Raw genomic sequence first — 16297 nt, forward strand, 5'->3', positions numbered from 1 at the left:
TTCCAAAGTTTATTGTGGATTTTGAGGTGTGTTCAGGATCATTATCGTGTTGCAGAAGCCATTCTCTTTTCATCTTCAGCTTTTTTACAGACGGTATGATACTTGCGTCAAGAATTTGCTGGTATTTAATTGAATTCATTCTTCCCTCTACCAGTGAAATGTTCCCCGTGCCACTGGCTGCAACACAAGCCCAAAGCATGATCGATCCACCCCCGTGCTTAACAGTTGGAGAGGTGTTCTTTTCATGAAATTCTGCACACTTTTCCCCCTCCAAACATACCTTTGCTCATTAGGGCCAAAAGTTCGATTTTAACTTCATCAGTCCACAGGATTTGTTTCCAAAAATGCATCAGGCTTGTTTAGATGTTCCTTTGCAAACTTATGATGTTGAATTTTGTGGTGAGGACGCAGGAAAGGTTTTCTTCTGATGACTCTTCCATGAAGGTCCTATCTGTGCAGGTTTCGCTGCACAGTAGAACAGTGCACCACCACTCCAGAGTCTGCTAAATCTTCCTGAAGGTCTTTTGCAGTCAAACGGGGGTTTTGATTTGCCTTTCAAGCAATCCTACGAGCAGTTCTCTCGGAAAGTTTTCTTGGTCTTTTAGACTCAACTTGACCTCCACCGTTCCTGTTAACTGCCATTTCTTAATTACATTACAAACTGAGGAAACAGGTACCTGAAAACGCTGGGCATCGTTTATTTTAATTTTCAAAGTGCTAGGTAGAGTAGCCCATGGCTGCTGATTGTTGGGATAAAGTTTAAGGAGTCAGAGTATTTATAAAGATTTGAAATTTGCATCACCTGGCCGTTCCTAACGATGACTGTGCACAAGCCATAGCTCTAAGAAGCTAATTAAGGCCTGAGACCTTGACAAAAGTTGTCTGAGAGCTCAAATCTCTTGGGGTGCCCAAATGTTTGCATGTTGCTCCTTTCCTTTTTTTCACTCTAAAATTGCACAAAACAAAAATAATACAGTAATCTTGCTTAAAATGTATAAAAGAATGTTTCTTCTTTAACATTATGACTACTGGAGATCAGTTCATCTTCTGCTCACTTAACTATTCACAGTAACAGAAATTTTGAACAGGGGTGCCCAAAGTTTTGCATGCCACTGTATCTACAGTCCTGTTTTGCTGTAAGCTTGCAGTTTCGACTCCTAGGGGCGCCATGTTGTTTACTGGGAATCCATGACTTTGTTTCTGTGAGAGTCACGTAATGTCATATTCCCAGCTTTATGAAAAGAGTCGCAGTCGTTGAGTAGGTAGTCGCTCATTACGGAGTCGCTCGGTAAAGAGTCGTTAAGAAATCGATGGGAAGAGAGTGAGAGTGAAGACTGCAGGCTTCGAACGAACCCAACGTATTGGGTTAGCCGGGTTAGGAAAGTGACTGACATTTCTTATAATCCCTACGTGGATTGTGGCACACACTTTTGGTTAACCCCTGCATGGTCTCGGGTGTTGTGTGGTGACCATTTCGGCGAAAGGGACATTCCTTGTCAGTTACTCTGTGATATCACCCTCTTCTTGGACTCTTCAAAAAAGGTATTCCGCGGCTGCAAAGTCCGGTAACTGTTTCTTTAAAATCGCCTCTCCACCGTATTCTGAATCTCCAAGATCGTCTCGTCGTCGTACCGTGAATATATAAGTCTCCACTCATTTATTTCATGAATCACCTGTACTTCCTAAACTATCGCCCTAAGACTGTGCTTGAGTAAGACTTTGTTAAGAACTGTTTCTCAGTTTGACTGTTTGAGAGCTATGGACGCATAACGCCGTTAACTTTTGTTTAAGTTAGTTGTTTGTTTAATTTTCTATATTTCTCCGTAAATGTGAATAAATTTAGTTGTTTTGCATCAATTCCCCGACTCCATTCTACATCTATTTTTGCTGGTCCATAACATTTAACTTTCCACATATTGATTGGATCTCCCATACTGTAATACGGATGGATGGGAAACACTTCTCCAATAGGTGCAGGCAAGTTTCTTTAAACACTATATAAATGTCCATTTAGAGTCAGTGCGCTATTAACCCTTCTATTAGAGTAAAGTCAAGGCAAGTGACAGAATACCGTATGGGGAACACTCTGCATCTGATGATACAATGCCATTAGTTTCAAGGCTGTTATGGAAAAGCATAGGACTGGTTCTTCAGTTTAGATTCTAAACAGGAGAAATACCAACTTTGACTGTATTAGAAATGATCCAGCAAGTGTGGAGTGGAAGAATTTCTGGCAGAGTTTTACGTGGTAAGTGGGATGCCTTCAAAAGTCAAATTTCGGAGTACAGTGCTTGTATGTTCCAGTCAGTATAAAAGTTAAGGATAATGGGTTTAAGGAACATTGGATATCGAGTGATATTGAGAGTCTGGTTAAGTAAAAGAAGGAGGTGCATGGCAGGTAGGATTTGAGGCATATGAGAAATGCAAGAGAAGACTGAAGAATGAAATCCGGAGAGCTAAAAGAAAAAAAATGAGATTGCTCAACAGTCTTGGTGAAGTAGAACCCAAAGAGCTTCTACAGATATATTAAGAGCAAAGGAATAGCAAGGGACTAAATTAGTCATCTGGAAGGTAAGAATGGTAATCTATGCGTGGAACCGAAAGAGATGGGGGAGAACTTAAAATGATTTTTTTTTTGCATCTATACTTACTCAGGAGTCGGGCAGAGTATAGTAATGAGGCAAAGAAGCAACGATATCATGAACCCTATATAGATTACAGAGAAGTATGTATTTGTTGTTTGGAGGAAACGTCAGGTACATAAATCCCCAAAGCCTGACAAAGTGTTTTCTCCGAATGTGTGTGAAGCTAGCGCAGAGATTGCAGGGGCCCGACCGGGCATATTTGAAACACCCTTCGGCACAGGTGAGGTACCGGTCGATTTTAGAATAGGTAAAGTGGTATGTTGTTTAAAAATGTCTCCAGGAATAACCCGGGAAATTATAGGCATGTAGGCTGATATCAGCAGAGGAAAGTTATTTGAAGATATTCTAACGCATAGATGTTCAATGCTTTGGCATATCGGACATCTTAAATCAAAGTACTAAGTATAGGAGATGACGAGTTGCCAGTGGAAATGCTGCATACGAGTTCGATCTCAATGTTTAAGCTGTTTGTTTATGTACATGGAGTGTAGAGTGTTGTGGTCCTGGCGCAAGTCGATGCTAGTCGAGACTTTAAATGTTGCAGCGCCGTCCTGATGGGCCTAAGGACCTGTGCTCCACTTTCTTGGGATTCCCTATTAATCTCTAAATCTGAAGTGCTGCTGTCTAGGACAATCAGCCGCGTAGGTCTTATACTTGAACATAGTGAGGCAGTAAGGAGTGCAGTAGAACAGAGGGATTTGGGGATACAGATACGGCTCCTAAAGAAAGCTTTTAGCATATTGGTCTTCGTCAATCAATGTATTAGGTACAGGAGTTGGGATGTTCTGTTGAAATTGTATATAGCGTTGTTTCTGGGCTCGAGCTACGATGGCACTTAACAACGACTCCTTCAAGCTCATCTGCAGAAACAGCCTAATTTCTAACTTTGAGGTCTCTCTTTTACTTTTTCAGGTTGGATGGGATTCTGTAGAAGTTACACTCAGACTTAGGTTCTTTGTTGGGGCGGGAATCGCTCCCGGAGGACCAGCCGCTTTCCGAAACCCCAATGAGGTGGCCGAGAAGACATGTGCGCCTTCAGCGTTCCGAGACGTTGCGGCCCTGCGGACGGGCTTATTCTGTGCTGGTGCCGGCAACTGAAGCGTCCCCGGAGTAAACAGAACATCGGGAACAGCGGATCCGCGAATAGCTCGCTCGTTCTCTCTCTCTCTGTCTCTGTCTCTCTCTCTCTCTCTCTCTCTCTCTCTCTCTCTCTCTCTCTCTCTCTCTCTCTCTCTCTCTCTCTCTCTCTCCCCCCCCCCACCCCCAGTGGCGCGCAGGAAATTTTGTTGCCAATTCTCGAGTTCGACAACTCGAGGGGAGCGACACGAAAGATTTTTTCATCGCCAATCAGCGAGTTTTCTTTTAAGTCTCCCCCCTCGCTGTCAAAGGAGGAACCGTTGTGTCCCTTTATTAGGGACAGAGACAGCCGGGCATGTCGAATTATCACTTTCCTTCTCGGGGGCTTCACTATTGCTTCATGGGTGGAGGGTGCTGATGCTTTTTTGCGGAAGTTAGTGGGGGTGGGGGAGGGTCGTTGCTTTTCTGCTGCTTGTGCCTGGGAGGGGGAGTATGGAAGACCTTGGATTTATAACGCTTCTAACATCGTTCATACTTTGGGACACTCTTCTGTTTTTGTGGATGTCCGCAAAGAACAAACATTTCAGGATGTATATTGTATACACTTTTCCGATATTTAGTGGAAGTATTGAACTATTGAGACCTAATTTGGAGTACTTTGTCCAGTTTCGGTCGCTAGCCTACAGGAAAGACGTAAATACGTTTGAGAGGGTGCAATGAGATATTACAAGAATGTTGCTGAGATTGAGGAAATGAGTTACAGTATAGAGGAAGATCGAATAGGTAAGGCTATTACTCCCTAGAACGTAGAAATGCAAGCAGCCTTTTTCCCACTGAGGTTGGTGAAACTAGAACTGGAGTTGAATGGTTAAGGGTCAAAGGTGTAGTTTAAGGGGAGCATGATGCAGAATTGCATTACTCAGAGGATAGTGAAAGTTTCGAACGAGCTGCCTGCACGCGTGATGGCTGTGTGTTTGATTTTTACATTTCAGAGAAATGTGGATGGATAGAAGGATGTCAGGTGTATGTGGAAGGTACGGTCCGGGTGCACATCGATAGGTCTAGGCAGATTAATTGTTCAGCGCGGACTAGAAGAGCTGCAGGGCTTGGTTCTGTGTTGTAGTGTGCAATGATTCCCTGACTTCGAAAAATTGATGTAATGATTCCCCGCAAGGCCTCACACTGGGCTTCCAAATATATTTGATCATACTCAGGTTTATTCGGAGTTTGAAATATTTATTAAATGCTCATCGAAACAAACAGGCAATGCCTCATTTGCCTTAATAACCAACCCACCCAGAAACGTTCTTGAGGCAGCTTGCAAAGGACAATACACTTTCCTGAGCCAACATATCATGCTGATAATGCGGAGCAGAACAACATAACAGGACATACAAGCAACAAAGCAACGAAAGCAAACAAGCCTCATTCCTCCCTCCCACGTACGAACACAGGTACACCGTCCTCAGTTCCGGAATAAGAAGCACTCACTAGGCCTCAAATACCCTCGCGGACTCGCAGAGCTTCTCAGATTCAGGCTTCAACCATCGGCTCCCATCCGGAGTATTCATCGCTCTTCGGCCTTTGATCAGACCGACCTTCGTGCTACGATCTTCGGTACGAACCCAGGACTCAGAGCCCAGGGCCCAAATCGGCACATGAGCGCAGGAATGGAAGATGAGGGGATCCACAAAGCAAACACACCGAACACCAGTTAGCTCACGGCTCTGGCCTCTGAACATGGAGCGGAGATTTAGAGACCAGTGTGTACTCTAAAATCCCACATCCGCGTCTCTCAGAACTAACCTGACACCTTACTCCCTTATCTGTCCCTATAGCCATCTCTGCGTTCCTAAATGAAATACAGAAACAAACTAACACTGAACCGCAATGGAGAATGCAGATTGGCGCCATCGAGTACTTAGGATGTGCGCAGCACAACTGGCTGTTGTGTTTACAGACATTTTTAATCTCTGCCTGTCCCGGTATAGAGTGCACTCATCTTCAAATTATCCACCATTGTCCCTGTACCAAAAAGTCCTAGGTAACGTGCCTGAACGACTGGCGTCTTTTCGCACTCCCCTCAATAAAAATCAAGTGCTTTGAGAAGCTGGTCAAGGATTATATCTGCAGCTTGCTACCACCCAAACTGGAACCACTACTAATTGCTTACCGACACAACCGATCGACAGACGACGCAATAGCCACTGCGTTGCATACCTTCCTTAAACATCTGGAGAAGTAGAAAGCCTTAAGTGAGAACGCTGTTCTTGGACTACAGTTCAGCATTCGACACCATAGTTCTATCCAGGCTGGACAAGAAGCTCAGAGACCTCGGCCTTGACCGTGCCTTGTGCAGCTGGATCCTCGAATTCCTGTCAGATAGCTAGCAGGTTGTTAGAGTGGGCTCCCTCACCTCCAACCCTGTGACTCTCAATACAGGAGCCCCTCAGGCCTGCTTATTGATTACCCTCCTTTGCACCCTGTATACCCATGACTGTATCACCACCCACAGCTCTAATCTGCTAATTAAATTTGCCGACGACACTGCATTGATTGCCATTATCTCAAACAATAACGAGATGGCCTACAGGGAAGAAGACATCTTTCTGACACAAGTACTGTCAAGAAAACAACGTCTCTATCCATGTCGCAAAGACAAGGGACCTGGTTTTGGATTACAGGAGGAATAGAGATGGGATAACCCCTATTGACATCAATGATCTGGGGCTGAGCGGGTAAATAGCTTCAAGTTCCTCGGCATCCACATCACCGAGGATCTCAAATGGTCTGTGCACACCAGCTCTATGGTGAAAAAGACACAACAGCGACTCTTTCACCTCAGGCGGTTGAAGAAATTTCGTATAGGCCGCCATATCCTAAGAACATTCTACAGGGGCACAACTGAGAGCATCCTGACTGGCTGCATCACTGCCTGGCATGGGAAGTGTACCTCCCAGGACTCTGCAGAGTGTTGCGGACAGCCCAGCGCATCTGTAGTTCAGGACATTTACAAGGACAAGTGTGTATGAAACGTGCCTGTAGGATCATTGGGGACCCAAGCCATCTCAACCACAATCTATTCCAGCCGATATCATCTTCTGGGAAGCCGCATCGCAGCATAAAAGCCAGGGCCAACAGGCTCCGGGACAGCTCCTTCCACCAAGCCACCAGACTGATGAACTTACGATGACTTGAGTGTACTACACATTACATTGACTGTTCTATTTATTTTAAATTATTATAAATTACTGTGATTGTACATTGCACATTTAGATGGAGATGTAGCGTAAAGATTTTTACTCATCAATGATGTGAAGGATGTAAGAAATAAACTCAATTCGATTAAATTATATTCAATTCTTTTTCATCTATTCGTGAATCTGATGATGATACAAGAGCTATATAGCAAACGCTTAGGTGAAGACAGACGTTGGTGATCTCGTACGTAGTGTGGAGAATGTGCAACGTTACAAAAATATATAGTAAGAGCTTGGGCGTCGATGTTGCAAACTTGAGAGCTTTCAACCTTGGGCATCATAAGCACCACACGTTATGTTTTGCTTGGAATAATATATTTTGATGTTTTGCGGCTACAACTGATGGTGCCAAGGCAGAAACTAAAATGCTGCTGATATTATATGATGACAGTTTTGGGATCAGTGGGTACGGAGGAATATTGGAAATCTAGATCAGCCATGGACTCACGATCGAAAAGCGTGGTCTTAGGCTCTAAGTTACTGTTTCAACTAATTTTGAGGAGTTTGATGAAAGGTAAATGTCGGGTCGCACTTTATTCGTTAATATTTGTAGAACTGCAGATTAATAATTAATTTAGTTGCAGATTTATCAGTCAGAACTGACGCCATGAAAGGGAAAACTAAAAGGCTTTGTATATTGGACATACTTTATTATTGTCACATGTAAAAGAATACAGTTAAAAGAATGGTTTTAATGATCTTCATACAGATCAAATCAGCGAAAGGTATACACAGATTGGAGAGGGGAGAGGCTGGTTTCCGCCATGTGCCTGGCTGTGCTTACACTCTACTGCATTTTCTTGTGATCATATGTAGAGCGTAGCCATATCACATGGTGCATTCACATCGGGATATCGATAAAAGAAATGGTTGAAATCGAAGGGAACATTCCACATTTCTTTAGCCTCCTGAGGAAGCGGAGGGGTTGATGAGCTTGATTCACCTCCACCTCTGTGTTGCCGGTCCAGCACAGCTGAGGTTCACCTTAGGAACTTGAAGCCGCTTATTTTCAACACTGTTGATGCAGCCAGGGACAGGTAGACCGCAAACCATGACGCACCCACCCCTTCGGAAGTTAAGGACACGGTCTATTTTGCACTAATATTCGGGGGATGCTGTTCTCGCGACACCTTTTAACTAAGGGTTCTAAGTCCTTCATATGTTTTTCTAAAGCTGAGTTGGGGCTCCCGATACAGAAACAAGTATGTAACGTTTTGTTTAGACCTCAGAATCAGTTTATTCTGTCGAATATGATGACTAATTTGTTGACTTACAATAGTATATTATAACTGCATAACGTTTTTAGAAATTACTCTGTATATCAACAGGGCAAAAAAAAACAAACAAGCAAAGAGGCGGATTAATCGGATTATATATAGCTCAAAAATCTGATAATGGAGCGGACATTATGCTTTTAAATCGTTGCGGTTTGGTTTGCGCATTCTTCTGCCTCTTCCACCCCGCCCCACTCCTTTGAAGGTAGCAAAGAGAGGAGAAAATGTCCCGTATGTAGACTGTCTGTTGACGGCCCTTACCGATGAATACAGCCTTCATTAGACACCGCCGCTTAAGATGCCCTCGATGGCAGGGATGTTTGTGCCTGTAGTGGAGTATGGTTGAGTCTACAAACTTCTGCTTTTCTTGCGATCTTGTGACGCTGTGACGCAGCCAGTCAGAATGATCTCCACAAATCTACAGAATTTCTTTCTGTAAAATTCGTACGGGACTTCGTGACATAGCAAATGGCCACCGTTTCATAGTGAAGTATGTCTGCTGGAGTGCCTTTTTCATCATTGCACTAATCTTTTGATCCCATGGTGTAGCCCCTGAAAGGTTGGCATCCAGGAACTGTTCGTCCTTTCCACTGCTGACCTCTCAAGATGAACTGTTGTTTGTTCTGCCAGCTTTCTCTTCCCTAAATCTACAATCAATTCCTTGATCGTTCAACACTGAGTACAAAGTTCCTATTGTGACACCACCCATCTAGCGATTCGTCTTGTTCCCGTAGGGTTCCTCTTCGCCATATGAGATTTACAAACAGCGGTAATGTCATGACGAAGTGGTGCATGGTTGTCAGAGAGTAGAATATATGGTCACTCATCCGTACAGGCTGTGGTCTCCCGATGACGAAGTCAAGCATGCAGTTGCAGTTGGAGGTACGGAGGTCCGAGATTACAATGCCACTCCCTGATAGGGAAGAAAAGTCAGGCCTATGGATTGCTAGCAACACACATCAAAGTTCCTGGTGAACGCAGTAGGCCAGGCAGCATCTACAGGAAGAACTCCAGTCGACGTTTCGGGCCGAGACCCTTCGTCAGGACTAACTGAAAGAAGAGCTAGTAAGAGATTAGAAAGTGGGAGGGGGAGGGGAAGATCCAAAATGATAGGAGAAGACGGGGTGTGGGGTGATGGATCCAAGAGCTGGACAGCTGATTGGCAAAAGGGATATGAGAAGATCATGGTACGGGAGGCCTAGGGAGAAAGAAAGGGGGAGGGGGGAAGCCCAGAGGATGGGCAATAACGGATGGGGTCCGAGAGGGAGGAGGGGCATTAACGGAAGTTAGAGAAGTCAATGTTCATGCCATCAGGTTGGAGGCTACCCAGAAGAAATATAAAGTGTTGTTCCTCCAACCTGAGTGTGCCTTCATCTTTACAGTGGAGGAGTCCGTGGATAGACATATCAGAATGGGAATGGTACGTGGAATTAAAATGTGTTGCCTATGGATTACTGTTGTCTCCAGCCTCCACAGCCAATTGGATAGCCGGCGAGATTCTTTCTACTGTACACCTATTGCGACGATAGGGGAACTGTCCTTGTAATATCCTTGTCAGGCTGATATTACTTTTGGGCACCATCAACATCTTGAGGCACTGCGTTTCGGTGTATATTATGGCTACCCGTCGGAAATAGCCGAGACAGCTCACCTTGTCTTATTGGGCATTAATATAAATTATGGTCTTCCGAATTAGAAACGAGATATAAGTCTCCAAACAACTGTTTCGGACGATCGGGAAATGAGGAGAGGAAATGTAAAGAGAGTAGGCACGATTACATCCCGTTAAATGACTGAGATATTAGCACCTATGTAGCCAGTGAGCAGAGACCGCACTTTCCTCGATTCAGGAATACAAAACATTACAAGTTATGAGTAGAAGATCCTAAAATTTCTCTGATGAATAAATGCGATGGCAGAGATGAATCATGAACGGTAACAAAATCGTCACACAAGGCACTGTTTGTAACAACAACATAGATGGAACACATATGCCAAAATTATTCATAGGCAACAAAGACAAATCATTAGTATATATAAATAACAAATTTAAAAAATAGATCAACAAAGAAATTCATAGGATTATGGACCACGCAGAAATCAGATAGTGGAGGGAAAGAGGCCAAATTATTGGGTGTGTTTGTTCAGGCTCCAGTACCACCACCCCACCCTTGATGGCAGTAAGGAGAAATGCCGGTGAGCTGGATAGTGATGAGATTTAATCATGAATGACGCCTTCTTACTCACCACCTCCTGAAGACATCCTAAATGATGTCGAGGGTTATGTCCATGATGCAGACTGTAATCCATTGCATTGGATACTCCATACCAGGCTATGGAACAACCAGAATTTGCTCCGTCGATTAACAATTTTTTTTAAAAAAGCCTCTGATGACATACCATATCTTCTTAAATTCCGAACAAATCAGGTCCGTTCTCGTGCGTTGTTCGTGAGTTCATCAATATGTTGGACCCAGGTTAGATCCTCTGAGATGTTGACTTTCAGGAGTTTGAGCCTACAATTTCTGCTGCTGACACCTCAATGGGGATTGTTGCGTGTTCGCCTCTCTTCCCCTTCCTGGCATCTTCAATCAGTTCGTAGCTCTTGCTGATTTTGTCATTCAGGATGACGTTGTGACATAACTTAATGAGCTGTAACTTAATTTCTGTGTTCCTCATTGACTGTAACTGAGGTTTCAGACACAAGTGTACGCATAAGTGCGAATGTATAAATGTCGTCTGAACTGTAGCTATACAATCATGTGTGTGGTGAGTCCAACAGTAGGTTAATACATATCCAGAAGTTGCACATTTGTTAATTAACATTCAGAAGGAGATGTTGTCTCTGATCGGTGCAACTGCCAGTCCCAATGGGGAAGTTGATTTTTATCAAATAGACAACGGACCAGTCGTTAAGTCAGATTACAGCAGTAGAATTCATTCAGAAATAATAGTTTCATTTATAACTATGGCTGGACTGCAGATTCTAAATTGAAAGTTTATGTTAAAGTGCCCTTGCAAACGTGCAGGATGCATTCAACATGGATCAGCGTGTAAAATGTGCAAGATGCACCAGGCTGACGAGACGAGAATATCTGTATGACTCTATGACTCTGCAGCTCTATGAATCATGTACATTTCTTTAAGATTTCCTCAGTGACCTATTTCTAGAAATTGCTGAACTGTTAAATGCATTTATTGGGATTGATACGGCCAAAACCCAATATCTGTCTCTTTAACTACAACATCAATATGCCCCGCTGTATCATGAAGACTCCATGGTATTTATTCAGAACACTCTCCATACCACCACCTCCACATATGGGTTAAATGCCATTTGCTCATACACCTTACTCTTCCATATTTATAAATTCTGTCTGGATTTATGAAATAAGACTTTTTTTCTGCTTCATCGACCTCGTTTAACTGAATAATGCTCATTGTAACAAAACATTCCTCATATTGCTTTTGTTTCCCACCTCTCCTTTATAAAAAATCCAAAATTAGTTAAAGAGCAGCATAAAGTGTTAACATACCATTAAGGTAAGAAAGGGGAAAGTAAGTTAACTTTATGGGCTGATGCAATATTGGTCAAAGGAATAATGACAAACAAGAGGGGATAATTGTGAATATTTTGGTCCAAGTTAAAGCAAAAAGGGTAATAATATTAATGCTTTTAGAATTAAGACCTCATAATACACTGAGGGAGGCAACAGATCAAGTTTGAAGACAAATTTTTGACTTTATGAAATTGGACGTCAGTTGTAAGTACTTAAGTCATGAATATTTTAAATCAGGAAATCAGAAGCCGCAGACTAGTTAGTTACAAAAGATATTTTTGTGCCATTGTTACCTTTAATAAAATAAGTTTTTAAAAGCGACTCTAAATTGATTTCATAACTTTACTTTAATCCTCGAGTTTAGGACACCGACTATTGTACTTGCAGATTATTGCAATATCATGAAGAGCATTGGTAATCCTCATTGTTCTCCAATTTAGGAGAGAATAAGAAGAAAGGGCATTAATTAAAGTGCGGGAAATATTTGGTAAGCTAGACATTTGGTCAATTGGTTCCGTATTTTTCATATACATGAAATTTACATGATTTAAAATCAACATAGGGACAAATTTTGAAACAAATCACGGTGGTTCCGTGGAATGCGATATCAGCGGAAGCTCCAGGGTGCGTGCAGCTACGAGGTTTACAATCATTTAAACAAGTACATAATGAAAAAGGCACGTGGACAAAAGCAAGCAATTGGAAAATACGGCTTCTTAAAATTGTACTTTAGATAAGACAGTAAAATTATTTTATTTCTAATCTTGAGATTTACACTTGAGAACCGGCATCCGTGCCATTAGGGCAGTTCTCTCACTTGCCATGTTTGCCGTGAAGGCCGGGTTTCGTGTAAACCTGATTGTACAGACCTAGGTTTTCACTAGATTTGGTACACCCGCCGTTTGCCTATATGGTTCAGGACTCAAATGCCCTACAACCTGTTCGCATTTTACCACTACGTCAGTGATAATAATCCCGATAGTGACTTCGATACTACACTAGGGTGGAGCATGCATGAGACAGTGTTTAGTGGCAATCAACAACAATATTATTTGCATACAATGAGGATTTATGAGTTGACATGAATCTGAGTTTCCGATCGAGAGTGCTGAGTAAATAACTGTATATATACTCACTGTATGATGAGGCAAAACAAACAGAACATTAATAATAGTGGGATGTTAAACATAGACGGAAGTGCTTAGGTTAGGAAAGTCGGATGTCAAACAATTTATGAGATATATTGAAATGTGACATGTTTCCATACTTGGGGAGGCGCTTCTGGATTTCTTTAGACTGCAGTTGTTTCGGTTTAGCTCTATGGATTATCTTGCATTATTTATTTGGTGCTTTCTTCTTGCTGAATGTAATGAATTCGTATTTGATTGTTTCACGAAGCGGTCAAACCAAAAGATGATCTTTAATCGGACAGGCTTCCATTCCCTGAGCAGAGATTTTTTTTTCTGCTTCATTTTGCAATAGTCACACGACACACGAAGAATAAGGAGAGCGCATTTGTTAACTTGTTTGTTTAATGACACGAACTTATGTAAATAGCACTTTCAATGAGCATATGTTTTTCGTTGCCTGTAACTAAAAATATACTTCTGCCTCAGGAGATAAAACTGACATCTATAAGACGCAAATAACTAGACTGCTGGTAGCATAACCAATATCTGCGCTTCTATTCAGGAGAAAATGCACTTTCCACCTCAAGGCCTAGTGTATTCAATATACTACACTACCCTTGCTGTTGTCGCTGTACCAGGTATCGTCGTCAGTTTTCTGATCTAATTGCATGTTAACCTTCAGCTAATTTCTTTAGCACAGCCATCAGTCGAAATATTTCGTTTACCTCAAATTTAGTGCTTTCGGGGGTGATGCCGCACAAATATTTCCGAATTATGTCTGATTTTGTTGGTTACGTCATGAAGAGGTTTTAGGAAAGTGTCTCGAAGTTGGTGGAACATTAAATGAACTTAGCAGTGAAGAACGTGTATAAGACGGCTCCAAGAAATATCATTTCTTCGCACTTCCATCACAGGGCCGAGATGTTTACAACCGGCAATTATTCCAATGATCTCTGCCTTCTCAGTGGCAGCAAGACAAGCACAAAGCTGCGTTCGGCAAAATATGGCGCTGATATACTGCCCATCAGTTTAAAACAAATCGCACTGTTAATTTGAAGACTATTCTTCAGCCTGCTCAGATGATGATACCAGAAAATGGGCGATGTAATCCTGCCCCCCTGGCTGTCTCGGAATTTCATAGAGCATGAAAAATGAAAGATATTATTACATTGTTCTAGTGACGAGCATATCCATCAATCAAATCTTATAAAACGGGATCTGTTTTTTAAATAACGTAAACATTCAGTAGAAAACTATATATAGTAAGATATCAGATTTGTACAATTCCTAATTGAATTCTTCACTGCTCAGACTCTACCTCCGATTCTTCGAAAGCTTTCAAGATAAACTCTCGAATATATGTTGGTAAATTAGACCTCTGACTGATTCAAAAAGTAAATAGCAAATCAAGTATAATCTAGATCACTTGAAGTGATCTAACTCGATGAAATTAACGTAAAAACAAAGGATGTTTGATTTAGTATCCCAAAGATCGGGCAATTTTTCCCGTTAACTGAAACCTCATTTGCCTGGATTACAAGCCCACAATTAAAAGGAAAGGTGACGATCGTGTTAGCATACACTAGAAGGAGGTTTGAGTGCAGGACTAACGGTACCTTGTTCAAATTATGCGGGACTTCCCTAGGACCTAAACTGGAGTGTCGTTCATCGTTTTGAATCGTATGAAACATATATCGATGTATTTCTGTATATTAAGAATACAGAGACCAGTAGGAAAATTACAAAAATGTAGGTAATAACCAATGATTTCGACTGCGTAGACTCAAGGGTTGAAGCGGCTCATATTAGATATGAAGTTCCCTATCAGATCGTTGGTTTAGACATAGGTGTTCTCTATCTAATCTATTTCACTTAATTTTGTGCGTTTTCATATTAACACGAGCGTTTCACCTGTTAGAGTTCTAAAACATTCGTATTTTTTGTCTATATACTGCTGCTGCAGACAGTCTTTTTCATAAACTTTCTGTCTCCCTTTCTCTTCCCTAAAGCTAATTTAGTGGCGATTGTGATCCTGTCCCGCGGGAAGTGTGGCCTCTCTAAATGCATCACTCGCTACTTGGTCTCCATGGCAGTGACCGATTTGCTCCTCATTATTACCGCTGTGATTATCAACCGCATTTGTGGCATTTATTTCCCAGGAAGTTTCCTCTCCATCACCCCAGTGTGTAGTGTCATCGTCGCACTAACCTATGCAGCCAGGGTCAGTTCTGTTTGGTTAACTGTCGCTTTCACCTTTGACCGTTTCGTAGTTATTTGTTGCCAGAAGCTGAAGTCGAAGTACTGTACCAACAAAACAGCAGCTGTGGTCATAGGAACTGTCTGTGGACTCAGTTGTTTTATTAATATTCCATGGTACTTCATTCATGAACCCAGCTATATAATTAACAATGTACCATGGTATTGCAAACTGAAGGATATCCGTTTTACTTCTCCATTGTGGGGTGCTTATGATTGGTTCGACCACCTTTTAACCCCTTGCTTCCCATTCCTTTTAATTCTTCTGCTCAACGTTCTCACCGTCAGACACATTTTAGAAGCTAGCAGAGCCCGGAAGAGACTCCTGGTCCAGAAAAGTGGAAACAATCATAGTGACGCTGAGACGGAGAGCAGGAGGAAATCTATCATTTTACTCTTCGCCGTCTCAGGCAGTTTTATACTGTTGTGGATGACGTATCTTTTACAGTTCTTATATGAGAGAATTTCTAATGACTATAAAGTCAACGGTTACAGTGATCCAAAGTTTATTTTTATCGAAACGGCCAACATGCTCCAACTGTTAAGTTGCTGCACAAACACATTTATCTATGCAGTCACTCAGAGCAAATTCAGGGAGCAGTTAAGAAGCACAGCACAATATCCAGTAAACTTAATAGCGAAATGTATGAAATAATGGATGGAGCAAATTCAACCATGAATATGCAACATTGTTTTAAATAGAATTCGTCTTGTGTTAAATGTGAACCAGAAACATTTATCCTCGATGACAAAACCAGTTCTGCAAATACAGGGACAACAAAAATTTTAAAACAGAATTGTCGTGAAATGTGCAGGTTGGATATACCTCTGTTGGCTTTCAAAATGTAGCAATGTAATGACAGGAAACTTCCCTACATATGTCGGACGAATATTACATTTTACTAATAGATGACCTCTTTCATACCACAGAAGCTGTGAATGATAGTTCAAGGCTGGAGGGAGCTGCGAAGTGAATAAAAAGGCAGTAAATGCCATAAAGCATGTGGTCAACGTTTTTTGTGGGATAAGAAATAGCTGGAGTAACTCACTGCAACTATTCATCTCTGTCCGCGTTTCCCAGCTCCTTACAAATCG

The 16297-nt window shown here is 42.0% G+C and overlaps 1 protein-coding gene across 1 annotated transcript; it reads left to right on the forward strand.

The window, feature by feature from the left end:
* The first annotated feature begins 13514 nt into the window (after positions 1-13514).
* On the forward strand, positions 13515-15857 carry LOC134353280 (probable G-protein coupled receptor 139). Its single transcript, XM_063061311.1, has 2 exons — positions 13515-13584; positions 14956-15857. Exons 1-2 carry the CDS (start codon positions 13515-13517, stop codon positions 15855-15857), a joined length of 972 nt encoding a protein of 323 aa, XP_062917381.1.
* The last annotated feature ends 440 nt before the right edge of the window (positions 15858-16297 follow it).

This window comes from Mobula hypostoma, chromosome 10 (genome assembly GCF_963921235.1).
Source record: "Mobula hypostoma chromosome 10, sMobHyp1.1, whole genome shotgun sequence".
In the NCBI taxonomy this organism is placed as follows: domain Eukaryota; kingdom Metazoa; phylum Chordata; class Chondrichthyes; order Myliobatiformes; family Myliobatidae; genus Mobula; species Mobula hypostoma.

Bases quoted from the DNA above. Each gene is read 5' to 3' on its own strand.
- LOC134353280 (XM_063061311.1), top strand. From the start codon at position 13,515: ATGCACTTTCCACCTCAAGGCCTAGTGTATTCAATATACTACACTACC. The intron at 13,585-14,955 runs GTATCGTCGTCA...TCTTCCCTAAAG, and splicing joins TGCTGTTGTCGCTGTACCAG to CTAATTTAGTGGCGATTGTG.